At 37.8% G+C, this 27,955-nt stretch overlaps 1 protein-coding gene and 1 pseudogene across 1 annotated transcript in view; both read left to right on the forward strand.

Annotated features, from left to right (window-relative positions):
- The first annotated feature begins 2,023 nt into the window (after positions 1 to 2,023).
- The window catches only part of LOC102856583 (60S ribosomal export protein NMD3-like), a 46,499-nt gene continuing 20,567 nt past the window's right edge, over positions 2,024 to 27,955 (forward strand). The window contains exons 1-10 of the mRNA XM_006901344.1: positions 2,024 to 2,067; positions 4,429 to 4,563; positions 7,557 to 7,653; positions 8,684 to 8,764; positions 10,145 to 10,273; positions 10,531 to 10,621; positions 16,035 to 16,113; positions 17,347 to 17,443; positions 24,045 to 24,162; positions 27,264 to 27,409. Of these exons, the coding sequence (XP_006901406.1) occupies positions 2,024 to 2,067; positions 4,429 to 4,563; positions 7,557 to 7,653; positions 8,684 to 8,764; positions 10,145 to 10,273; positions 10,531 to 10,621; positions 16,035 to 16,113; positions 17,347 to 17,443; positions 24,045 to 24,162; positions 27,264 to 27,409 (1,017 nt within the window). The remainder of the gene's footprint in view (positions 2,068 to 4,428; positions 4,564 to 7,556; positions 7,654 to 8,683; positions 8,765 to 10,144; positions 10,274 to 10,530; positions 10,622 to 16,034; positions 16,114 to 17,346; positions 17,444 to 24,044; positions 24,163 to 27,263; positions 27,410 to 27,955) is intronic.
- LOC102853312 lies at positions 17,841 to 18,846 on the forward strand (annotated as a pseudogene).

Here is a 27,955-nt window from a genome sequence, read left to right on the forward strand (position 1 = left end):
TTGTCCTTAGTGTCTCTCAGTATTGCTGCTTGAATTTGTTTTTTCAGTTCTTTAAGCTTGAGCAATTGTCTCCCCAGCATTTTTTTAAACTATATCCACCAGTCAAGTAGATTCATAGCAATCCCATGAACAACAAATCTGAACCTAGTCCTCTTCTGCACCATCCTCAAGATTTTGGTCAAGCTCCTGCCCATTGTTACAGTCACTGTGTCAATTCATTTTTCTGATGGTCTTCTTTTCTTTTCTGACACTCCAGTTTCCCAGCATGTCTTTTTTCAAGTGCCCAACGCATGAGGGATGAATGAAGTTTCACTATCCTTACCTCTAAGAAACACCCTGGTTTCACTTTCTCCAAGTCAGACCTGTTCTCTTAGTAGTCCATGGTATTAAATACTCTCCTCTAACATCAAAACTCAAAGAAAGGCATCAGTTATTCTTCTGTTATCCTTATTCACTGTCCAATTTTCAGAGGCATAGACAACAATTGAATTTTTTTTCTCTTATTCGATTTTTATTTCTTTGTGTAATGTACATAAAGTTGTTTATAAAGAACTAGAAAGAAAGAACTTACACAGATGACACAATCTTGCTTGCTGAAACTGAAGAGATTGCTGCAGAAGGTTCAAAATGGATTAAAAGTCAAAATCAAGAAAACAAAGATTGTCAGCACTGGGCCAACTGACAGCACCACGATAGATGCAGAGAGACTGAGAGCTGGACAATGACTAAGGATGACATTAGGATTAAGATGTGGTGCTGGAGAACAGCATTAAATATCCATGGAGTGCCAAGACAATAAACAACAAGTTTTGCCAGGAGAGGATGAAACCAAGTTTCTCCTTGGAGGTATGCTTTGGGCGCGTTGCCAGTAGGGACCAGTCCTTGGAGAAGGACATCCTTCTCAAAGGGTGGAGAGGCAGCGCAGAAGAAAACCTGGTAAGATGAATTGATACAGTAACTTGAGTAATAGGAGTGGGTGTGTGGGAGTCTGTGAGCCTGGCTCAGGACAGGACAGGGTTCAGAGGTATTGTGTGTAGGGTGGCTGTAAGTCGCAGTCGACTCGGAGGTACATAACAACAATGTGCATAAAATTGTTTATAAAGAACTTTAAAAGTAATGATTTAACCTAGAAATGTTAGTTTATGCTCGGGGGAGGTTCGCCTAGAATGGCCTTTGCCCAGAGAAAATTGGAAGCAAAGATTAGCTGTTCGGCCTCAGAAACCTCAGACACTGAAACGGCTTCAGAAAGACCCGGAACTTCGTTCTTCCGGCTCCTTCCAGAGGAGGAGCCAACCCCTCCCTCAAGTTGACCTCTTTCCTCCGCCCCTTTGACTTCTCTGAGCCGCTGCGGGATTTCGCGTCTTCGCGCGAGACCTTCTCCACCTTTGGACCGGAGGTGGTATTCTTCAGTGGTAGCCGGCGGTCTCGTGGTTGAGGTTTGTTCACTAACGCGTTTGTCACAAATTTTAGTTCAGCCAGGAGGCGCTGAGCAGTTGGGGTGCTGGTGCGTGGGTGCGTGGGGAGAGGGTGGGGCGGTCTCCCTGGCTCTGGCCAGCTTTGGGCTGCAGGTGCGCCGCGTGGAGTGACGTTTTCAGGGTTCGGGTCGGATGGGATCAGGATTCAGGGTCGGGGTGAATGATCCCTAGGCTCGGTGTCCTTGTCCAGGACCTTTTGCTGACACGGGAGGAGGCGCGGGCTGCACTGGGAGTCACTAGGGCGAGGCCGCAGGACGGGCTGCTCTGTGGCGGAGAGGTCCTGCCCTGCCCTCCCAGCCTCGCTGGCTCGGGGTCCTGGCGGGGCTTCTTATGGCGGCCAAGCTTGGTGACATGAGGACCGCAGGACTGCAGAAATTGTTCGGTCTTGATCGTGGGAGTTACTGCTTCCAAAGTTACCAAAAGAGGTTGATTAACTTTCCTGCTTCACAAGTCTGCTCTGCCTTATCAGGAACGGAGAAGAGAGTTTGAGATGAGTACATAAGGGATTTCCTTGCCACGCATGATCTTGTGTGCATGTTTAACATATGATGGAGTACATAACAGAACCCGCCAACCAGAACCCGGGGCATATGTAAGTATGGCCCTTCTTTCTATTCTCCTTAATTTAAAAAATGTGAAAGTGGATCTTTGAAAATATTGCTTTACTTACTTTGGGGAGATTATTTTGACATTAAAAGGAAAATTTCAAATGTGCCTATTACGTTACAAAATGGAGTTAAATTTTAATTAGAAAGTTTGTTGTAATAAACACACCCTTAAAAATACTAAATTACCATTTACGTACATCTAGTAGATTGAAGAGAAACTAGTATACAACAGAGGGTTGATTAGATATTGTAATTAATAAGGTGCACTAACCAGTGCTATTACTGTTACAATACCAAATCTATGACTGTGTGAAAAACCTTCACTAAAATGAAATAGTCTATATACATTCTTCTAGATTGTCACCACTTTATATGGTGGCTGTTTTAAGTTTAAATTAATTAAAATGGAATAAAATCCCTCTTTTCTTTAGTTGACTTAGCCAAATTTCAGCTGTTCATTGGCCACATGTGGCTAATTCCTACTGTTTGGATATTGCAGATTAAAGGTCTTTTTGGAGAGCAGTGTCCTACATCCCTGGTTCTGAAACTGTCCTTAGAACACCTTGGGTTTTGATGTTCTCATGAATTGTAGTCAATTAGTAGACATTGACATTCTTCCCTTTCTGTTCATGTATTTTTGTTCTGAGTCAGTGTTTACGTTTTTACAATCCCAGCTCTATTCTGAACCTTTTTTGGATGGGAAGAAGAGGTTCTTTTTGGAATATATTGCTGTCCAAAGATTGGGTTTAGGGAAGCTCTGGTTGCCTAGTGACAAGAAGCTGCACTGCAATCCCAGACTTACAAGTTCCTATCCACCAGATAGATGCTCTGTTGGAGAAAGAGGGGCAGTCGCCTCTTGTACCATTCAGATCCGATTTGATGGTACACACAAAAAAATAATGAAAAATAATAAAGATTGGGTTCAGTTTCTGTTGGTTAGTATTTTATCAGTTTTCCACAGGTAGACTTTTAAAAATGTTCAGCAGAATATTGGTCATAATTACAATAATCCTTTCTAATCTCATAATACCATGTTCCTTGGAGCTATTCAGAAAAAAGGGCATCAAGTAGTTTAAGTAGATAGCATCTGAAAACCAACTGGTGGTTAGCTAAAAGATGGCACTGAGTTGTTACAAACACTGCTATCTGAAAACCAACTGGTGGTTAGCTAAAAGATGGCACTGAGTTGTTACAAACACTGCTGTTAATCACACAGGAAGAGAAATTGTCTTTCAGAGATGCTGGTGGGGTCAAACCTCCTGCCTTTTAATTGGCAGGGCATCTCCTTACCTGCTGGTCCACCAAAGCGTCCTCTTGTGTGATTTACAGCCTCTTAACCACATGAAGGACGGTAAGTTCTGAGTAGTTCTGACTTAATGGTAGTGAGTTTAAGTTTTGATGTTAGTATTTTGAGATGAAATAATTTGATATAAAAGATACTGATTGACCTGTATTCTTGACATAACGATTATCTTAATAGTTTATACCATAAATATACTATTGCTATACTAATCTTGTATTTCTTAGTTTTCCAGTTTTGAAAAAGGGATGATGAATGACAGTGGTATTTTTTTTATTATATTTTCACTTGTGAAACTTACTGTCAGTCTCTTGTTTATTGGTATAGATTAATGTGGATGTTTGTGTCTGCATAGAAAAATGTCTAAAAGGATAGATATAAAAATATTTTTAAATAAGCAGTTAATACTAGTTATGAATTGTAACTAGACATGAGTAGAGATGGTGCAGAGGGTTTTTACATTTATAGGAGCTCGAGTGGCTTAGTTCTTTATGTTTTATACTTAAAAGGTCAGTGGTTTAAATTCACCATCAGCTCTGTTGTAGAAAGATAGACTATCTTCTGTCAAGATTAAGAGCCTCAGAAACCAAATGGAGAGCTGTTATGTATGGGAATTGACTAGACCACAATGAGTTTGGTCTGTTGCTGGAAGTGATCAATGCTCACGCACTAAACGAAAGATTGGGAAAGCCTGGTGATCCACTTACAAAAACTCAGCTATTGAATATCATATGGAACATATTTTCCTCTGACATGTATACATGGGGTCACCATGAGTCAGAATCAACTTGATGGCAAAGATTTTTTTCCCCACGTATTTTTATTGTATTTATATATTTTAAAGTTTAGAAACTAATCTGTGTTTTATTTACTGCCCTGTATTTTGTTTTATAGGAAAGATGTGCTTTAAAGCTTTACTGGCTATTTAAATATAAACTTTGTTTAAATGAAAGAAATAAAGATATTAAGTCATTTTCTTCTTTGTATTCTGCTTATTTATACATTTATGAAATCTAACTTGGAAATTTTTTTTCAATTACTCAAGCTTATGCTGCAATTGTGGTGTCCCAATTAGTCCAAATCCTGCCAATATATGTGTGGCCTGTTTGCGAAGTAAAGTAGACATCAGCCAAGGCATCCCAAAGCAGATTTTTATTTCTTTCTGCAAACAATGTGAAAGGTAAAGTATGTTACTGTTTTATCTTAATTACAGTTGTATTTACATAGCCCTGGTAAGATAGTAGTTAAAAGTGCTCAAGTGCCAGCCAGCATGCCAGTTGGTTTGGACATACCAGAAATTAGGTTTTTTCAGACTCTTGGATTTTAACCTGTCTAGGCCCTCTATGAGGTGGATTGATTCAGTGACTTGGATAATTGGGATGGGAGTGTCAGAGACAGTGCGATTGGCACAGGACAGAGCGGGGTTTAGGGCTATTGTACATAGGGTCACTATGAGTCGCAAGCGACTCGATGGCACATAACAACAACAACAACAAAGGCCTTAGTTTTAGCATTAGATGATAGAGTAAGTTCCTTGAAACTTTGAGAAGTGTCCTTAAAAAAAAAACCCAAAAAAACCCCAAAACACCTTGTATAAGGCTTTTGATTAAACATTTAATGTAATAGTGAAAATAAAACCTTTAACTGTTTAACAAGTATGTTAAAAAAAAATCATTCACATAGCACGTTGGAAGTATTGTTGTTTTTGTTATGTCCCGTCGAGTCGCTTGCGACTCATAGTGACCCTATGTGCAGCAGCCCTAAACCGCGCTCTGTCCTGTGCCAGTCGCATTGCCTCTGACACACCCATCCCGATTACCCCAGTCACTGGATCAATCCACCTCATAGAGGGTCTTCCCCTCCTGTGCTATTGAATATCTGCTATGCACTGAACACTGTACTAAATTCTTAAAATTTTAATTTAGGAAAGTTTTACTAAAGATTTCAAAACAAATTTTGTAATTTAAAATTTCAAGATGAACATATTCAAAAATGTTGCAGAAACAGTGCTGTGAGGTACTAACTTAATGGTTTTTTATGGGAAATAAGCAATTCTCAAGCATTTTAGGGAGTCAGGAGATTGAGTCACCATTGAGAAAATATGCTGTCTAAAGTCCTAGAGAGCAGTGATGTCAGTTTAAAGACTGGTGCATCTGATAGTTTTTCCAGCCACCTGGTATACATCTGAGAGCTAGAGCAGAAATAAGAGTGAATAGAGAAATAGAGCTAGATAACAAATAAGGATGACAGAAGAACTGATGCCTTTAAATTGTGGTATTGGAGAAGAGCACTGAATATCTTGTGGCTGCCAAAAGAGCTAGCAGATCTGTCTTGGAGAAGGTGCAGCCAGAATGCTCCTTAGAGGCAAGGATGGTGAAGCTTCATCTCACATACTTTGGATGTGTTCTGAGGAGAGGCTATACTTGGAAAGGGACATTATCCTTAGAAAGGTGGACTGTGAAAGAAAAGGAAAACTCTCAGCAAGATAGTTTGGTACAATGACTGTGGCAGTGGGCCTAAGCGTATTAAGAATAAGGACAGCTCAGGATAGGACAGTGTTCATACCTGTTTTTCATAGGGTTACTGTAAGTTGTACGTGATTCAGTAGCACCTAACAACAATAATAATATGTTATTTAAGACAAGCTCCTTGAGAAAGAATTATTTGATAAATTTATGTTTATCTGTGCATTGACTGTGCAAAGGCTTGTGACTGTGTGGATCACAACAAATTGTGGCTAATCTTGAGAAGAATGGGGACCCCAATCACTTTATTGTCCTCATGCGAAACCTATACTTGGACCAGGAAGCAGTAGTCTGAACATAGCAGGGAAACTGCATGGTTCAGGATCACTGAAAGGTGTGCATCAGGGATGCATCCTGTCTTCATACTTTTTCAGTCTGTATGCAGAACAGACCATTCGGGAAGCTGGACTTTATGAGGAGGAATGTGTTACCAGGATTGAAGGAAGACTTAATCAGCAACCTGCATTATGCAATTAACATTGCTTGCTGAAACTGAGGAAGACATGAGGTGTTAGCTACAGAAGGTCATGGACTATAGTCTTCAATATGGATTAAAGCTCAACATCAAGGAAACAAAGATTGTCACCAGTTGGCCAATTGGCAGTTTCATGATAGATGGAGAAGAGATTGAGATTGTTAAGAATTTATCAGCTTACTTGGTTTCACAATCAACATTCTTGGTACCAGCAGTCAGGAAATCAAAAGATAAATTGCCCTGGGAAAGTCTGCTGTCAGTGACCTCTCTAGAGTACTGAAAAGCAACAGTGCTGGTCAGGAGACTTAAGTTGTATCTGATACAGTCTATGATTTTCACAGTTACTTGCTATGCATCTGAGAGCTGCACAATAACGAAAGATGATGGAAGAAGGATTGATGCCAATGAGTTGTGGTGCTAGAGAACATTATTTAACGTACCGTGGATTGCCAGGAGAACAAATAGGTCTATCCTAGAGAGGGTGAAACCAAACTGGTCCCTGGAGGCAAAGATTTTGAAGATCTGTCTCACATACTTTGGGTAGTGATCAGGAGGGACCAGTCCTTGAAGAAGGACATCAGGGTGCAGGAATAGTGCAGAAAAGGAAGACCCGGAATAAGATGGATTGACTCACTGACTGGAGATATGGGACAAGGTCTATCGGAGACAAGATTGGCTCAGGATGGGGCATAGTTCAGAGCTAATGTACATAGGGTCGCTAAGAGTTGCAGGCAACCTGATGACACATAACTATTGTTTCAGAAAGCAAGTTCATTTTAAATAAAGCTGCTATTCTGAGTTGGAGCTCAGGTGGCATGGTGTTTATTCAGTTGTTCTGATCACCCAATTGTGGTTCTACTCTAGCAACTTCACCAGCTACTCTAAGGGAGAAAGTTAGACAGTTTCTTCGTGTTCAATTTATAGGCTTGGAAAACCTACTAGAGAGTCAGCTATGGGTTGGTGCCAGCTAGATGGTAATCATTCTTTGCTTTATGAGCTATTTTGATTAAATGCTTTCTGGAACTAGTGAAATGTATTTGGGTTAAGGATTTGAGATTAACTTTGACTACTGTTTGAATTTTGTATCAGTGTTAGAGGTACATATTCAAATGGAAATTTCTGTTTTTTTTGCTGAGAAATAATTGAATTTATATTTACTGTCTTTGCTGTTAGGTATTTTCAGCCACCAGCAACTTGGATACAGTGTGCTGTAGAATCCAGGGAACTTCTTGCTTTGTGTTTGAAAAAACTGAAAACACCTTTGAGTAAGGTAGGTCAGATAGCTAAAATTGATTTTTGTATGTGTGCTTTTACTAATATTCTAGTTTTCATACAATCTATAGTGAATAGATTTTCTATTTTTAGTTTTTAAACTACTTTGGAAGGATAATCTTTGAACCTGTTGCTTGATGTCAATAAATAAATATCTCCAGTAAGCAAAACAATTTGTTCTAAATCCCATTTATTTCTTGACATAAACTATCACACACTTCTCCCAGGTATGCTTTTACTTGAAATAGACTGAGTCTGAAGGCTTTTCAAACTTTTTTCAAGTGTTGACAAAATTTCATGTAATCGTTCTTAGGAAATGTTCCTTTTATTCTTTTCTCCTCCTGGAATTTCTTTTAGATTGAGCATTCTTTGGTGGCTGACACGTTGTTCACTACCAGTACAGTTTACTTTAGTTTACTTTACATTAGTATGTTTTAGAAGAGCCTATAACATCTGATTTCTTTTCAGATCTTTGATCTCATTGCTCCTACATCCATTGGCAATTTGCACACTTGTTCTAGCCACACTGAGCTGTGTTTAGTTCCTCCCAAGTATATAACTGATTTTGGCCTTGAGTTTGTTTACTGAATTGCTATTGTGAGTTCAGTATTAAGTGCATGAGACTCTTTGACAAGTATCAAGGAGTCAAGAAAAAAGAAAATGACACATACTTAATAAAAGACAATAAACCATGTGAAAGCTTTTTGTTTATTTTTAATAGGTCTTTGCTTTCTTTAAAGAAATACTACCTACATCCAAAGAGCAGTATGCTTTTTAAGAGAAAAGAATTTCTTAATGCCTGTGAACAATTTACTTTATGGATGTGTATTATATTAATTACATATTTGTATTTTATTTGTTTTTATTGCTGCTATATTTTTTATGATGAATCTTTGATTATGGTACTGTGCATTGTTGCTAATCCTAAATTCATTAAGCATCTTAAGAAATCTGTTGTTGAATTATGCTCTCATATTTTTTTTTCAAGTGGGAGCTTAACGTTTTTTTTTGTTTGTGTTCTGTTGAAGGTACGGCTTGTCGATGCAAGTTTTGTTTGGACTGAACCCCATTCTAAGAGACTTAAAGTTAAACTCACTATTCAGAAAGAGGTAAGCATTATGACATTCCCTCAAGCTGGCTAAAATGTAAGTTAAAATAGGAAAAGCCTAGTACTTATTTTATGACTCAATCAAAAACTCATTGCTAGTGAATTGAAACCAGCTTCTCTGTGACCCTTCAGCAAGTTTCCAGAGGCTGTCAGTCACACAGGAAGAGATTGCTTGTCTCAGTCCAGAAGAGCAGCTAATGGATTTGAATTGCTTGCCTTTAGTGCAACCCTTATCCACCAGGCTATGACTAGAACAGGTTGAAAGGAGGAAAAATATAGACTTCATTTTTAGCCCCTATTTTCTTTTTTATCTCTACACAAATGATGATGAGATCAGTAGGAAGAACAGCCATTGCTAATTTAAGTGGACTTAGGTAATCTTTCTGATACTATTTACATTAGGTAAAAGACTGAAGTAATTTATATAAGTTAAAGCACTGATTACAAAACTTGTTGGTTATCATAATATATGGTAACTGATTCAAGATTTCTTTTTGAGTGTGAGACTCAGGAATCTGTATTTAAAAAGCTTCTCAGTGACTTCTGATAGTTGACAAGGCTTGAAAAATGTTAAAGGATGTCTTCTTTTTTGAAAGTCATAGTTGTCTTCCCCTAAGGATGAATGCATTTTATTGAGCCAGAGTAGTAGATTATGTAATGGGCTACTAATAAAAAAAATCATTTATTAAAAAAATCATTTATTTGAATCTCCCAGCTATTCTGAAGGAGAAAGATGAGATTGTCACTTTTATGATTTACAGATGGAAGGAAGGGTCGCTAAAAGTCAGAATAGACTCAGTGGCAGTAAATTTTTGTAGAAGTATATGAATACATATATGTAAGTATCTAGGGAGATATATATGTATGTATGTATATCCATATATTTAGAAATAATATTACATGTTTAATATACATATACACACGTGCATATCTCTATGTAGGGAGCTCTGGTGGCTTATTGTGTAAGGAACTGTGCTGCCATCCCTGAGGCAGGCAGTTCAAATCCACTAGCTGCTCCAAGGGAGAAAGATTTCCAAGCTCTTCCCATTTTTGTGTGATTTACAGCCTCTGAAAACCTGCTGGTGAGCCATCTATGAGTCCAACCTGGTGGGAATAATTGAGTGGGGGGTGTGTGTGTGTGTAACTGTAATCAAAGAATATTAGTATAATAGACTCTAGGATTTAAATAACTTGTACGTTTCTTGAAATCATGTTTTTTTTTTTCAGTTGCCTTTACATTTAATGACTGATTTATTATTGATGTTTTCAAAGGATTAATGAGGAAAGATTTCAACTTAAATATTAAGACTTCTATTAAGAGCACTATTTATTACTTGACAGAATTGAGCAAATGAAGAACTGTAATTATCTTCTTTATCAGGTGATGAATGGTGCTATCCTCCAGCAAGTGTTTGTGGTGGATTATGTTGTCCAATCTCAAATGTGTGGAGATTGTCATAGAGTAGAAGCTAAGGATTTCTGGAAGGCTATTGTTCAAGTGAGGCAAAAGGTAACGAGAGGAGGGTCATTGGTGAATTATTTTTAATGTATTTACTTTTTATCAGATATAAACAATTAAATTATTTCCTTTTCCTTTACAAGTCTCAGAAACACCAGGGGTAGATTGGTTTCTGGAGCTTTAACTTCGGGAAATTGCTTGAAGTTGCATTCTTTTGTTTTAAATATTAATGAACTATATCTATTGATGGTATAGCTTTTTTGTTTTTTTCTGCGTTTTATCTATTCTAATGATGTGTTCATATTTAGACCTTGCATAAAAAAACTTTCTACTACCTGGAACAGTTGATTTTGAAATATGGAGTACATCAGAACACACTTCGTATCAAAGAGATTCATGGTGAGTGAAAAACTATAAGTGTTTGAAATTATGTAAAAATTGTTTCAGCTTGACCACATATGCTTTTGTCTTTAGTAATAATCTCTGGAATAGTATTGTCCTAAATAACTTTTTTTCAGAGATGAAAACTATTTTAGTTCTCTATTGAAACTGTCTAATATGGTATCCATGAGCCACTTGAGGCTCTTGAGCTTTTGACATATGGCAGTATAATTGGGAAATGAAATTTTTAGTTAAAATGCATATCTAAATTGCCGCCCATGGCTAATATCTACTGTGTTAGCTAGCATATATCTCAAACTAAGATTTCTAAGATTTTTTTTTTCACTTGAAGTCCCTGCACCTCACCCAAATTTAGACTATTCTTGTACTTGACATCTAAGTTTTAGTAGTTCTTGCACTTACCTGTTGGAATAGCCAGATGAGTAAGCCGTTGACTACATTAACAGTATGAAATGCAGTTTAAGAAGATTAATCTGAGACTTATTTTATGCAGGGATCAGTTTCAATTAGAAGAAAATAAGTATTTTGGAGCTGTAAGTTCTTCATTTTCCGACAAGTTTTCATGATGAATGATTCAGTTCAGAACCGTAAATTAAATAAAAACAACTTGGATCCACAATCAATACTCCTGGAACCAGCAATCAGGAGATCAGGAGATGTATTGCACTGGGAAAGTCTGTAGTCAGGGACCTCTCCAAATTATTGAGGGGCAGTGATGTCAGTTTGAGGCCTAAGGTGTGCCTGAATCAGGACATGGTCTTATTAGTCACTTGGTATTCATCTGACAGCTGGACAGGATGATGGAATAATTGATGCATTTGAAACGTTGTGTTGGAGAAGAACTGCCAAAAGAGCAAACAGAAGGTGCAGCTAGTGTGTTGCTTAGAGGCAAGGATGACAAAGCTTCATTTCACATATTTTGGACATGTTGCTAGGAGAGGCTGATCCTTGGAAAGGAACATCATACTTTTGAAAGGTTACTAAAGAGAGACCCTCAGCCAGATGGATTGACAGTGACAGCTGTAGTGTGCTTGAATATGTCAGAGATGGTAAGGATGGCACAGGATAGAACAGGGTTGACATCTGTTCTTAGGGTTGCTTTGAATCATATGTAACTTAATGATACTTAGCAACAATAACATACTGATAATTAGATTTCTTGAATATGGAATTTTAAAATTTTTGCGTAATTTCATAGTGGCTCATTAGGACTTATTCTTTCTTAGCATTTAATATTCAGCTGGCATATATCTTTATGTATATTAGATGCTAGAAAAATGTTTATATAATATTATAAAACAAACATCCTTTGGCAAATTCCAGTCTCTTGCTACAAGTTAGTGTTCTGTGAAATTGTGCTTGTTACTTGTAAATATACTTTTGTTTTCTTTGTTTCTTTCCAAAGTACGTGTTTTGAGATAGCCATTCTTGATTAAAATCCAGATTAAGTTAAACTCGTTATTTTAAATGATGGATTTCACTGATATGTATCAGTCTGTTACTTATTTTTCATATCTTGAGAAAAGTGCATAGAAATTGTCTTGACTGAATATGGTGACCTTTGCATCTAAGGTAAGTGCATAACTGTTATTGTTGTTGTTAAGTGCTGTCAAGTCACAGGCGACTCATAGCAACCCTATGAAGGAGAGTCCTCAACACTGTGTGTGTCTCATCCTCTCTCTAGGTTCATAGGGTTTCCGGAGGCAAGCTATTATGGAAGTAGATGCTGCTCCTTCCAAGCTTGTTTTATTCAGGAAGTTTCACCCATCACTGTCCACTATGGGTAACCAACCATTAACACATTTGACACATCAGCGTCACAGTGCAGCCTCACAGCAACCACAGGTTACTGCTGTACAGCAAGTGGACACACCAGGGCACGACCTAGAGGAATAAGTGCATAACTAGAGTAATACAAATAAGTCTACAGGAACCAAGATAAGATCTTGAATCAATTCCATGAGAATTTCATGGTTATCAGCAAAGTTTGAAGCATTGAACACCAATGATTCAAGACCGGATGAGTTATGGGATGATATCAAGGATATCATCCATATAGAAAGCAGAAGGTTGTTAACAAAAACAGGAGAAAGGATAAAAACTCACACTGGATATCAGAAGAGACTCCAAAGTTTGCATGGGAGCGTTGAGAAGCAAAAACCAAAAGAAAACATGTCAAAGTGAAAGAGCTGAACAGATGATTTCAAAGGACAACTCAGGAGGACAAAGTCAAGTATTATAATGGAATGAGCAGAGAGCTGAAATTGGAGAATAAAAGGGAAGAACTTGCTCTGCATTTCTTAAGCTGAAAGAACTGAAAAACAAATTTAAGCATTGTGTTGCATATTAAAAGATGCTATGGACATCTTTGAATGATCCAGAAAGCATCAAAAGAAGATGGAGGGAATACATAGAGTCACTGTACCAGAAAGAATTGATTGACACTGAAAAATATCAGGTAGTACTATACAAACAGGAGTCAATAGTAGTGAAGGAGGAAGTAAAAACTGAATTGAAGGCATTGGCATAAAATCCCAGGAATCAGTGGGACCAGTTGACTTGTTTCAGTTTACAGATGCAGCCTTGGATGTGCTCACCAGTCTATGCAAGGAAATTTTGAGGATAGCTGTCTAGGCAACAGAAGAGATCCATATTTATTCCCATTCCCAAGAAAGTTATCCAACTGAATGTGGAAATTACGAAACAATAAATGATAACACATGAAAGCAAATTATTGCTGAGGATCATTCAGAAATGGCTAGAACAGTACAAAGATAGGGAACTGCCAGAAGTTCAAGCAGAATTTAGAAGAGGTCTTAGCACACCAAAGATACCATTGCTGATGCCAGATGGATGGCTGGAAATAGAGAATACCAGATGAATGTATATTTGTGCTTTATTGACTGTGCAAAGGCATTTGACTGTGTGGATTATAAATTGTGGCTGACATTGAGAAGAATGGGAATCCCAAAGCACTTGATTTTGCTCATGCGGAACCTATACCTGGACCAGGAGGCTGTTGTAGCGAACAGAGCAGGGGAGTTGGAGTTGGGAAAAGAGTGTATCTGGGTTGTATTCTCTCTCCATACCTATTCAGGCTGTATGGTGACCAAATTATTGGAGAAGCTGGACTCTTTGAGAAGGAGTGTGGCATCAAGATTGGAGGGACACTCATCAAAACCTGTGTTATGCAGATGGCACAACCTTGCTTGCTGAAAATGAGGAGGATTGGAAGCACTTGTTATAGAAGATCAAGGAATGCAGCCTTTGGTGTGAACTGGATCTCAGTATCAGGAAGACAGATTTTTACCACTGGCACCGTGATGGTTGGAGAGGAGATTGAAACTGTCAGCAACTTCATCTTGCTTTGATCCTCAATTAACACTCTTGGTACCAGCAGTCAGGAAACAAGGAGACACATTGCACTAGGAAATCTGCAGTAAGGGACTTCTCCAAATTGTTGAGAAGGAATGATGTAAATTTGAGGACTAAGTAAGATGTGTCTGATTCAGGCCATTGCCATTCAGATTACTAGCTATGCATCTGAGATCCAGACAGTGAATAAGAATGACAGGAAAAGAATTAATGTCTTTGAGCTGTGATGTTGGAGAAGAGCACTGAACCACATGGATGGCCTAAAGAACAAACAGCTGTGTTTTGGAGAGGGTGCAGCTGGAGTACTCTTTGGAGGCAAGAATGATGAGGCATGTTGCTAGGAGGTGCTGTTCCTTGAAGAGGGTCATGATTTGGGAAAGGGTGGAGGGTCCGTGAAGGAGGAATACTCTGAACCAGGTTGAGGGCCATAGTGCGCTCTTGTGTGTCAGGAAGTGGGAGGATGGCACAGGCTAGAACAGGGTTCAGATCTTTTGTTCATAGGGGTCACTATGAGTCATACTTGATTTGATGGCACCAAATAACAATTGTATGCAAAGGTTCAAGAGACTAAATCATTGACATTTAGTCTGCCACTTCACTACTCTCATGTTGATTCTGACTCATAGTAACCCCATAGGACATAGTAGCACTGCCTTGGAAACTCTTTGAAACATTTCTCCTGACTTGTAGGGTTGCTGTGAGTCAAAAACACCTCAACAGCGGTGAATCTGTATTCTTTAGTGGTGGTGGTTGTTTGCTGTCAAGTCAGAACTGACTCATACCTGGCCCTCCAGTGGATTTTTGGAGACAGTAAATCACATGGGGAGGAGATTGTCCATCCTTTTCCCGTGAAGCAGCTGTCGGATTCGAACTGTGTTTGTTTTGGATTGCAGCACAGCTTCTTCTCACTAGGCCAGCAGAGCGCCCATTAATTTGTTTTAGCTATTTTTTTAATTGGATTATCCTTCTTGGTATTTATAATAAATAAATATGGTGTTTATATAAATAATTTGTGAATATTTTCCCATGGTTTGTAGCTTGTCTTTTTTATTCTTTTTTTGAAATGACTTCTAAATTACAAAGGATTTACATTTATCAAGTACAATTTATCAGCTTTTCTCCTTTTATCAGTCATTGCTACCGTTTTTGACTAACTCTTTAACTCAGATCATTATGGTTTTCTTCTGTGGATTCTTTTCGGAAGTTTTAATTTTAGCTCTTAAACTTAGGTCTGTTGTATTGACATGTATCTTTATACCAGTAATACTGCCTATATTATCTTATATTGCTTTGAAATTGGGAGGAATTTATTTTTATATTTGTAATTTGCTGAGCTACTTGTAAAACTTTCTTAAACTACTTCTTAGCAGATAGGCTTGTTTTTACTTTTATTTTTCTTTCTGATTTTTATTGCACTGATTTATGATTGGATAGTGAATACTATTTCTAGTAATTTCTACCCTTTAAAATTTATTGAATATTCTTGGTACATGATGATTTTAGGAATGGTATATGAATATGTAAAAGTAATTGTGTGTTCTTTCTTGGTAAGTGTGCTAAAAATAACTTGATTAGGTCTACTTTAATAGTTGAATTCAAGTCCTCTATATTACTGTCTTTGTCCATTTAATTCTGTTTTGAGAGAAACTTGTTTCCTACAATTATAACACATTTGTTATTTTTTCCTTTTTTAATAATATGGTTAATTTGTTTCAGTGTTATGTTATTATTATATTCTCTTTTTGGCGGATTGTTCTAGTTATATAAAATGGTCTCTTGTTCTTTTTGATATTTTTCTTCCCTTTTTTCTCTGAATTTGAATATTATTAACAGTCTTAATCTGTTGTTAGCATTTGTCCTTTCAACAAATGAGTCTTAAGTGATGTCACTAATCAGATGTGACTATACTACATTACATATTGTTTAATAAGGATTTAGTTTGATGTGCTGGTAGGGAAAATCTTATATTGAGGTTATTTTCATGTGGAATTGTTTATTTTTTGTGTTTTTTTTGTTTATTTTGTTTTTTAAAAAGATGGACTGGATTTTTATTATTCTTCAAAACAGCATGCTCAGAAGATGGTAGAATTTCTTCAGTGTACAGTTCCCTGCAGGTATGTTCTGAACCTTTTGAGTTCTTTCTGATCCTGAAATAACTAAACTCAAGGAACTAGAAATTGATGTAGGTAATACCTTTTAATCTTCAGGCTTAGGCAACATTTCTTGTGTTAACACATTGCTTCACACTTTTTAAATTGACGACCGTGCTTAGAAACGCATTTGCCGTCATTTGTGGCAACATGCTAAAGTACTTGAATGTAATTGGAGTTTTAATACAACCAGTGTTTCATTTAGTAGCAGAAAAAATGTATTGTTTGAGTTTGTTGTTTTGTGGAGTTTTTTGTTTTTGTTTTTTTAGTAGCTCCTTACCACCAGGTAAAGAGTTGTACTACCAACCCAAAGGAGGTGGTTCAAATCTACCAGCAAATCTTTGTATAAAAGATGAGCATTCTTCTCTGTGATTTATAACCTCTGAAAACCAATTCAGACTGCTAATGGTAGTAGTACTGTAGTGCGGAGCCATTGATTATGTTTAAATGAAAAGAGAAAGGAAAGGTAAGGGTAGAGTGTTTTGAGGAGAGGCTTCATGGAGTGTGTGGAAGACTTTGGCTCCAAAAATAGATGACGTTTTCATAAGTGGGCCTTTAAAAAATTATTTTATTAATATTTTTAGTGTGTCTACCATCAAATCTGATCTGACTGGTACAGGAGGAGATTGTCCCTCTTTTTCCAACAGAGCATCTGGTGGATTTGAACCGCTCACCTCTGGGATTGCAGTTGCAGCTCCTTACCACTAGGCTACCAGCGCTTGCCTTAAGTTGGCTTTTTATTGAAAGATGAAGAGGTCATTGTGAACAAAGACTGTGGCTTTTAATGAACTTTCATGTAGACTGGGTTGGTCTTAGCCATGGCCATGTTTTGTAGGTTTTTGGTAGTAAGGTTAATTGGTAAGGTGTAGTCAGCTTAGTCAAAGTTTTGGAACGCAAGTGGCTGGAATTAGGCTTCCTCAGGGTCATGTAGTATAAAGATGGCACCTTACTGACAGTTTGAATCTACCAGCGACTCTATGAGAAGATGAGGGGTAATCTTCTCCATGATTTACAGCCTCTGAAAATCTCTTGGAAGTTCTGATTCCGCAGCAATGAGTTTGAGGGACTTTTTTCTTATTGCAGGCATTAGCAAGCCATTTCAGGCATTGGATGGTGATTATTTGATGAAAAACAAATATTCTCAGACAAAAGTAAAGATTTCGTCTTTAAATTACTATTAACTTTTTTTCTTACTAGATGCAAAGCATCCCAGAGATTGATCTCTCAGGATATTCATAGTAACACTTACAATTACAAAAGCACTTTTTCTGTGGAGATTGTTCCAATATGCAAGGTACTTTTTCTCATTTAATTAAACTATCTAAATAGTATAAGTAATTAAATGGTTTATATATAATTACTTTTCTGATTTCCTTCTGAGGTTGGGTAAAAATTAAAAATAATTTCCTTCTTAGAAGATTTTATTATACATTTAGCCAGCTATCAAGGTTATTAAGAAGGTATAAAAAAGTAATTATATTTACAATTTATAAATTAGCATGCCTTTCATTTTTATATATTAGAATGAAAAGAAATGTTTGAAGTTTTTAAAGGTTAGTATTTCTTTAAATTTATTAACCTAGTCTGGAAGTCGGCAGCCACCCCGGCCATCATACCTGTACCTATGACAGGGCAGTTAGAAACACTTTTCTGTGGTTCTTGGCAACTTGATGGTGAGGGAAAACAAAGGTATGCTGTGCTACAACCAGGGCTGAGGCCAACGCTTTGATCCCGAAACCAGTTCAGACAATGCTTACACTTACCATCAAGGGGTTCCAGTGTTTCATGATACATTGAAGGGTTGGTCTTGCTGTAAGAGAAAACCCACTGATTTTTCTGACTTCTTAAGCATTACAGGCCATACCAAGGGTAGACATAATAGTGAGAAACCACTTGAGCCAGTAAAACCTGAAGTCAAGACCACTGAGAAGAAAGAATTATCAGAATTGAAACTCAGATTTCAAAAATACATCATTCAAGCCCCTAAACCAATAGAAGCCATTAAAAGACCAAGCCCAGATGAGCCAGTGACAAATTTGGAATGAAAAATATCTGCCTCCCTCAAACAAGCACTTGATAACTGACATCCAGAGAAGAAGAAAGTGGTGAAATTAAGATTGGGATCTCATGTAAAAATGGAGGCTGTTCAAAGACATACCAGTGTCTAGGCAGTCTAGAAGAAACCTGTATATATCATTCTGGAGTACCTAGTTTCCATGAAGGGATGAAATACTGGAGCTATTGTAGGAGAAAAACTTCTGATTTAATACATTTTTAGCCCAAGAGGGATGTACAACTGGGAAACACATGTTGATTAAAAATAATCCAGGGGAGAGGAGGGAGAGTTATTCCGTGTAGACATGACTGGCATCAGACTGGGTGAAGTCACCGTTACAATATATGCTAAAAATTGACTTCCAGAATTTAGTCGAGTAGAAGGAAACAGTGCGTTGTTAAAATGTGCTCGTTTTATTTGAAGCAGAGAAAGAATTTCATCAAAATGTGAAATTATGGAGTGTGATTGATGTGAATCAAAGCTATGTTATTATGACTGCCACAAAGATTGAGATTACCATGAGAAAAGCTGAACCTATGCAGTGGGCAAACCTTGAATAACCCACAGCTAGAAAGCCTGAAAAACAGAAAATAGAAGAGATTGAATGGGAGGTGGAACATAATATGTCTCAGAATTCTTGATTCATGTGCTAAAGTAATAGCTTGCTGCTGTAAATTTTTTTGTTGTTTTAGTCTGGCATTTCAGGGTCAGCAGTAGATTCTTAAAAACCAAAGTCGGATCTTTTCACGCCCCTTCCCCGCCCCCATTGTTTCTTCTAATTTACATAATACCTTATTAACATAGTTACATTATTTTTTTGTATAAACAAAGAATGTGTTTGGTTTTGTTCACAAATCTTTAACAACTCATAATTAGTAAAAGAAGTAGAATGTCACGTATTTGGAAATTTTTTTTCATGGATTTTTGTTTCTATAATACTTGAAAATCTTTAAGGAAAAGATAAAGCTCTCTATTCTTTTTACCCAATTTGGACAGTTACATTCTCTAGGAAGATTCTAAAATAGTATAATAAGTAAAGGGAAATATATGCATTAGTTAAAATTAATTTACCACTAATTTAAAAGTTATATGAGTAACCTCAGTTACATGCCAAGCAGTATAAAAGGCATTGTAATTAGAAATACAGTATAGCAATTTAGCTAACATTCACTGTTGTATAAGACTAAGCAATAATGTTCAACATCTCATTGGTCTTGTGTGGTGTTAAAAACTAAATTATACCTGATTTACAACCTATATCTTCTTATTAAATTTTTTAATTTGTTAACATAACTAAAAAGAAATTCCATCTGGCTACAATGATGGGGGAAAAAACCCCTGCAGACATATAAAGTCTTTTGGAAATACATTAAGAGTTTCAGAAAACTATGTAAGCTTTTTGCTTGATAACAACTACATTATCTATTGTTTCCTTCTTTTGGAGTCTGTTTTTGTTTTGTTTTTTAAGGATTTCATGAAAATTATGTCACTTAGATGGTAACATTTTGAATATATATGTACGAAATCTGGGTGTCAAAGAATTAGGTTATTTAAGCTGGTAGACAGGTTATTTTTTGAAGCAGTACAGAATTCAAGAAGAAAATTAAAATTAAGAAATGTAATGGATGCCGTAACTGTCAGGCATGAATTATGCTTATATGAATTAAACTTAAAAATACACAAAAAAATTTATTAGTCTAGTAGATACATGATAATTACACAGAATTTTGAATATAGGAAATGACATTAAAATTAGTATTAGGTAGTCATTTTGTGAAAAATACCGACTGGAATATGGAAAATGAAAATAAATAATTATCACAGAAATGAAATCAGAATCATTTTTATGATTTAAAGCATAATCTAAATAATGTGCAAAATGTAAATTATTCATTCCTTTAATTGTGGTAAAGTAAAAACTGCTTCATATATGTTGTTACTATGTTCATCGAGTTGCCTGTGACTCATAGCAACCCTATGTACAACAACCCTAAACCCTGTTCTATCCTGTGCCAATCTATTGTTTCTTACACACCTACCCCCAATATCCTAGTCACTGAATCAATCCATCTCATTGAGAGTCTTTCTCTCTCATGCTATTCCTCTACCCTCCCAAGCTTTATGTCCCTGTCAGAGGACTGATTGTGCCTTACAGCATGTCCAAAGTATGTCAGACAGAGCTTCAGAATCTTTGCCTCCAAGGAGCAGCCTGGTCTCACTAGGACAAACTTGTTTGTTCTCCTAGCAATCCATGGCATATTCAGTACTCTTCTCCAGCACCACAGCTCAAAGACATCAATTCTCCTTCTGTCATCCCTAATTATTGTCCATTTTTCTGATTCATAGCAAGTAATTGCAAAAACTGTGGCTGGGATCAGGCATACTTTAGTCTCCAGACTGACATTCTTGCTCTTTAATATTTTCATGATGTTTCTGACAGTAGACTTTCCCAGTGCAATTCGTCTTTAATTTCTGGCTGCTGGTAGCAAGAGTGCTAATTGTAGAGCCAAGCAAACTAAAGCTATTAATGATCTCAGTCTCTTCGTCATTTATCATGATGTTGCCAGTCAGCTCGGGTGAGAATATTTGTTTTCTTGATGATGAGCTTCAATCCATATTGAAGGCTGCATGCAGTCCTTGACCTTTTGCAGCAAGTGCTTCAGGTCCTCAATTTCAACAAGCAGGGTTATGCCATCTGCATATGCCTAAGATAGATTGTTGATGAGTCTTCCTCCAGTCCTGCTCATTAGTATTCAAGGCCTCAGAACTGTTCCTGAGATGGTTTTGAAATTCAGGTGGGATAGACTCAAGGTCACGTTTTGGTTCCTATAGATTTGATTTAATTTTCCTTAGCTTGAACTCACATATGGTTAGTTGGTGGTCTGTTGCATAGTCAGAACCTAACCTAGTTTACAGAGCTGATTTTGAGCTGCTCCAGTGATTCTTATGCATACCATCAAGTGAAATCACTTGTCAAGTATAGGGACAACACTGAATCTATTGGTTATTTCGGCTCTTTTCCGTAAATGCTGTCTGTCTGATACTGTTCTCAACCAGAGCATGCAAATTAAGACAGACAAGGAAGGAGGATTGGCCATTCACTTGTGAAATAATCAGGCCTTTGAAAACCCCATGTTCAATAGAACACATTTAGACTAGCAGATAGAGCAACTGAGGCTGAGTCCTCAAGTATGGAAGCACAAAGGAGGAGGAACAGTTTTAAGGAGATACTAGTGATTGAAACATGGTGTGAAAACTCTAAATGTAGGAAAATTGGATATTGTTAAGAAAGAAATGGAACACATAAATATTGACAGACTCGACGGCACATAACAACAACAAAAACATGTATTGGCAAAATGAGATGGACTGTCCTAGGACATTTTGAATCAGATGGTCTACTATGCTGGAGATAAAAAGGTGAGGGGAAATGGTGTTTGCTATCATAGTTAAAAAAAATTTTCTAGATCTGTCTTGAAATACAATGTTGTGAGTGATAGGATCATATCCATAAGCATACAAGGAAGTCAAGTGAATACCACTATCATTCAAACATACACAGCAACAACCAGATCCAAAAGGAGGAAATAGAAAAATTTCTACCTACATTTGCAGACAGAGATCCATCAAACAGGCAGTCAAGATGCATTCATAATAATGGGTAATTGGAATGCAAAAGTTGGGAACAGAGATCAGTAGTTGGAAAACATGGTCTTGGTGACAGAAAATCAAGTTGGAGGTAGAATGATACAATTTTGCACAGTCAGTGATTTATTTATTGCAAATACATTTTATAAGAAACAAGCACAGTCTATACACATGGATTTCACCTGATGGTATGCACAGGAATCAGATTGATTCATAGGTGGAAGAAACTGTTGGAGAAGCTCAGTATCAGCTATGAAAGCTAGGCCAGGTGCTGATTGTGGAACAGACAACAAACTACTCATATGCAGGTTCAAGCTGAAGCTAAAGAAAATTAAATTCATGGGAACCAAAACAAGACCTTGAATCTATCCCACATGAATTTCAAAACCATCTCAGGAACAGGTTTGAGGCCTGAATACCAATGAGATGTCTTCATTTTAATAGAATTTATGAACAGATAATTGCATACTGGTTAATACCTCCTAATGTGTATCAGCATTATTTTTTGGGCACTAAATCTTTGATTCCATGTCAGCACAGGTAGCTGTGTAAGAGAGTTACTTTATTCTTTTGAATTTTTTTTTAAAGTGGAGATTAGAAAAAGAGCCATCCAGTAGATATAGAATATCACTCTTCTATTGATATTTATAGTACTTGGGTTAGAATGTACACTGTATTAACTTACACTATTGGATTAACTCTGAAAGAAGATATTTTTAAAAGCATTTTTTATTAAATATCCCATGTATAAGAAAGTACAAATTACTTTCTCTGACTCTTAAGCTCTGACTCCTCTCTTTGATCTTTTTCTGACATGTAAAATTAAAAATAACTAATTTTGGCAAATAACTAATTTGGGTTTAGCTGGGGTCGTGGTACTAGGGATATTGTAGCTGATCTTAGATGGATCTTAGCTGAAAACAGAGAATACCAGAGGAATGTCTATCTGTGTTTCATTGACTATGCAAAGGCATTTGACTGTGTGGATCATAACAAACTGTGACTGACTCTGAGAAGAATGGGAATCCCAGAACACTTGATCGTTCTAATGCGAAACCTATACTTGGACCAGGTGGCAGTAGTCAGAACAGAGCAAGGAAATACTGTATGGTTCAAAATTGGGAAGGGCGTATGCCAGGGATGCATCCTATCTCCAAACCTTTTCAACCTATATGCAGAACAGATTATCTGGGAGGTTGGGCTCTATGAGGAGAAATGTGGGGTCAAGATTGGTGGAGGATTTATCAACAGTCTGCGTTATGCAAATGACACAACCCTGCTTGCTGAAACTGAGGAGGACCTGAAGCACTTGCTGCAGAGGGTCAAGGACTGCAGCCTCCAATGTGGATTGAGGCTCAATGTCAAGAAGACAAAGATTCTCACCACTGGACCAATTGGCAGCATCAGGATGGATGGCGAAGGGATTGAGATTGTTCACAGCTTTAGTTTGCTTGTCTCCACCCACAGTCAACACTCTTGACACCAGCAGCCAGGAAATTAAAAGGCGCATTGCCATGGGAATGTCTGCTGTTAGGGACCTCTCCAAAGTACTGAAGAGCAATGGTGTTTCTCTGGAGACTAAGGTGCGTCTGATACAGGCCATGGTCTTCGCAATCACTAGTTTTGCATCAGAGAGTTGGACAGTGACTAAGGAGGATAGAAGGAGAATTGATGCCTTTGAGCTGTAATGCTGGAGAAGAATATTGAGAGTACCATGGATGCTAGGAAAACAAACAGATTCATCCTGGAAAAGGTTAAACCAGGTGGCTCCTTGGAGGCAAGGATTCTGAAATCCCATCTAACATACTTTGGACATGTTGTGAGGAGAGACCGGTCCTTGGAGAAGGACATCATGCTTGGGAGGGTGGAGGGACAGCAGCGCAGGAGGGGAAGGCCCTCTATGAGGTGGATTGATTCAATGACTGGAATAATCGGGATGGGAGTGTCAGAGACAGTGCGATTGGCACAGGACAGAGTAGATTTTAGGGTTGTTGTACATAGGGTCGCTATGAGTTGCAAGTGACTCGAAGGCACATAACAACAACAAATTTTGGCAAATGCGATTGGACCAGATTTATGCTGGTGAATATTTATTGGGCACTCTTACTTGGGAGGAGCCGTGGTGGGGCAGTGGTTAAAATGCCACCCCACAAAGTTGCTTTCTCTTTTAAATGTTGTTTCTTATTCCTAGGATAATGTTGTCTGTCTGTCTCCAAAACTGGCACAAGGCCTGGGAAATATGAACCAAATTTGTGTGTGTATTCGAGTAACCAGTGCCATTCACCTCTTAGATCCCAACACTCTCCAAGGTAAGTTTTGAACTATTATGAAACAAAAGGTAATAATTTATGTGGTTAATTTTATCAAATGTTGACAACAATGTTGTTTTGAAAAACTTAAGTTTTTTATATTGTTAATATACTTGGCTGTATTTTCTTGACCTTTTTCATATATTTAAAAATGTGTTCTTTTTGTTATTGTTGAGATTTTCCAGAGAGTTTTCATTACCCATATAAGCTGAAATTATAAAAAACTGTTTATAGTATTTAATAATTTTATGGAGTTGACATTCACTATCAGTTAGAATACAGCTAAGGAAATGAATAGACTGACATCGTTGCTTCTCAGTTCTCTGGAAAGGTTCCCTGACAGCAGATTTACCGAATGCAGTGCATCTTTTAGTTTCCTGACTGCTGGTGCCAAGAGTTGTTTATTATGGAGCTGAGCAAGCTGAAGCTGTTCACACACTCAATCTCTTCTCCATCCATCATGGTGTTGCTTGGCCCATTGGTGATAATCTTTGTCTTCTTGATGTTGAGCTTCAGTCCATATTGAAGACTACAGTTCTTTGACTTTCTACAGTAAGCGCTTTAGGTCCTCCTCAGTTTTAGCAAACAAGGTTGTGCCATCTGCGTAACATAGGTTGTTGATGAGTCTTCCTCTAATTCTGATGCCACATATGGAAACAAGACATCCCTGACACACTCTTTTTCCTGATTTTGAACCGTGTTGTGTTTCCCTGCTCTGTTCTGAGGACTACTTCCTGGTCCAAGTATAGGTTTCACACAAGCATGATCAAGTATTCTGGGATTCTCATTCTCCTCAAAGTTAACCACAATTTGTTGTAATCCACATAGTCACATGGTTCATATCCTCCAGCTTCTCTGCAGGAGGATGGGCAGTCTCCTGTGCAATTTAACTGCCTCTAAAAGCCCACTTTATTCACATGAACACAATCAAGTGTTCTGGGATTCTCACTTTCCTTAAGATTAGCCACAATTTGTTGTGGTCCACACAGTCAAATGCTTTTGCATAGTTAATGAAACACAGATAGACATTTCTTGGTACTCTTTACTTTCAGCCAAGATCCATCTGACGGGCAATATTGTCACTTCTACCATGGCCTCTTCTAAAACCAGCTTATGTTTCCATTAGTTCTCTGTTCTAATAATTTTTTTATAGTGTTCAGCAGGATTTTGCTTGCATGTGGTATTAGTAATATTGTTCAGTAATTTCCACACTTTATTGGGTTACCATTTTTGCAATGAGATATGGATCTCTTCCAGTTGCTTGGCCCGGTAGTTGTCCTCCAGATTTCTTGTCACGACCGTATTATGTTAATGTGAAACTTATACTTGGATCAGGAAAGAATCCTCAGAATAAAGCAAGGGAACACTATATGGTTCAAAAACAGGAAAGGAGTGTGTCAAGGATGTGTCTTGTCTCCATACTTTTTCAATCTATATGCAGAACAGAGCATTTGGGAGACTGGACTTTATGAGGAGGAATGTGGCATCAGGATTAGAGGAAGACTTCTCAACAACCTGTGATATGCAGATGTCACAACTTTGCTTCCTAAAACTGAGGAGCATCTGGAGAGCTTTCTGCAGAAAGCCAAGGACTGTAATCTTCAATATGGATTGAAGCTCACCATCAAGAAGACAATGATTGTTACCATGGGACCAATTGGCAGCACCATGGTAGATGGAGAAGAGATTGAGGTTGTTAACAGCTCTGGCTTGCTCAGCTTCATAATCAATACTCTTGGAACCAGCAGTTATGAATTCAAAATATGAATTTCACTGGGAAGAGCTGATGCGACCTACCTCTCCAGAGTACTGAGGAGGAAGCATGTTAACCTAGAGACTAATGGTACAAAGGTCTTTGCAGTTACTTGTTATGCATCAGAGAGCTGGACACTAAGGATGACAGAAAAAGAATCAATTCTTTTGAGTTGTGCTCTTGGAGAAGAGTATTGAACATACCATGAACCACCAAGACAACAAACAGGTCTGTCTTAGAGAGGGTGAAACCAAGCTTTTTGGAGGCTAGGATTTTGAAGCTTCCTCTCACATACTTTGGGCACGTGGCCAGAAGGAACCAGTCCTTGGAGAAGGACATCATGCTTGGAAGAGTGGAGGGACAGCGTAGGAGATGAAGACCCCAGATGAGATGAATTGGCACTTTAACTGGAGTAATGCGGGTAGTTATATTGGGGTCAGAGCTGTTATACTTAGGGTTGCTATGAATCACAGGCAACTCAGTGACACATAACAAAAACCCACTAGAGGGTCAGCTATGGATTGGTTCTGACTCAAAGGCATGCAACAGCAAAGCAACTGTACCGTTTACTTGAGTCATATCTTCAAAAATACTTAGCTCTGATAATCCTGTTAAAGTGAGTATTTACTATGTGTCTTACACCTGTTATTTCTGGTTGCAGTTATCTTGCCAACCCAAAGGTGTGTTGTTGAAATCTACTGTTTTATCTGTGGGAGAAATATGGGCAATCTTTCAAGCCGTTGAAAACCCGATTAAGGATCAGTTATGAGTCAATTCCAACTTGGTAGCACATAATAGTGAGCAAGGAGGTCATCCTTCCAGCAGAGAGAGTCAATTCAAATCCGCCAACTCTTCTAAAAGAGACAGTTATATAGTCTCGTGCAGTTTACAGCCTCAGAAAACTTACTGAGACAGTTTTCATTTGACAGCACATTGGAGAAATAAAGGTGACAGAAGAAGAGATGCCTTTGAATTATCGTGTTAGAGAAGAGTACTGACTGTCCCATGGATTGCCAAAACCCCACAAGTCTGTTTTAGGGGAAGTGCAGCTAGGCTGCTCCTTTAAAGACTAGAATGGTGAAACTTCACCCCATATACTTTGGGCATGTTGGAAAGGTCAGAGGCAGAGAGGAAGACCTTTAACAACACTGATTAAAGACAATGACTGTAACTGTGGGCTCGGGCCTGTCAGAGGGGGTAAGGATGTTGTAGGATAGGGCTAAGTTAAAATCTGTTCACTGGCTCAAGTTCAGTGGCACCTAACAACAATTGAAGTTCTTTCATTTTAGAGTTTCTCCAATTAATACATTTACTCTTTGAAATCCTGTAATTCTTTGTTTGTTCTTAGTTGCAGATATTGATGGGAACACTTTCTGGAGTCACCCTTTCAATAGTTTGTGCAGTCCCAAACAACTTGAAGAGTTTATTGTGATGGAATGTAGCATAGTTGGAAATCTAAAACGCAGTGCAGGTTCTGGAACAATATCAAAAAAAGTAAGTTCTGGTCGATCCACCTCAGTTTTCTATACCTACTGCTCCAGTTAAGTATCCTTTTGCTTCTCTTTTATTTCATGAAATCCCTAAAATGTGTTATTAAAATAACATGAGTAGCACAATAAGTTAAAAATTGTAGGGTGTTGGTGGTGTGGGGTGTTTTTTCCTTTCTTTGTGATTATTATAGTGAAAATTATTTATGGGCTAGTTTTTTTTGTTGTTGTTGTTGTTTTTCCGTCTATACTGGAGAACAACCACTTGGCCAGTTGACTGGAAGAGATCTATATTTGTTCCATCCAAAGAAGGGTGACCCAATAGAGTGTGGAAACTGTAGAACAATATCGTTGATTTCATATGCAAGCAAGATTCTACTGAAGATTATCCAAAAACAACTGGAACAGCACATCAGCAGAGAACTGCCAGACGTCCAGTCATGCATGGTTGTTGTTGTTATGTGCCATCGAGTCGTTTGCGACTCATAGCGACTCTGTGTACAACAGCCCTAAACCCTGCTCTATACTGTGCCAGTCGCACTGCCTCTGACAC

The sequence above is a fragment of the Elephantulus edwardii genome, unplaced genomic scaffold, assembly GCF_000299155.1.
Source record: "Elephantulus edwardii isolate Elephantulus edwardi_28Jun2011 unplaced genomic scaffold, EleEdw1.0 scaffold00320, whole genome shotgun sequence".
Lineage (NCBI taxonomy): Eukaryota > Metazoa > Chordata > Mammalia > Macroscelidea > Macroscelididae > Elephantulus > Elephantulus edwardii.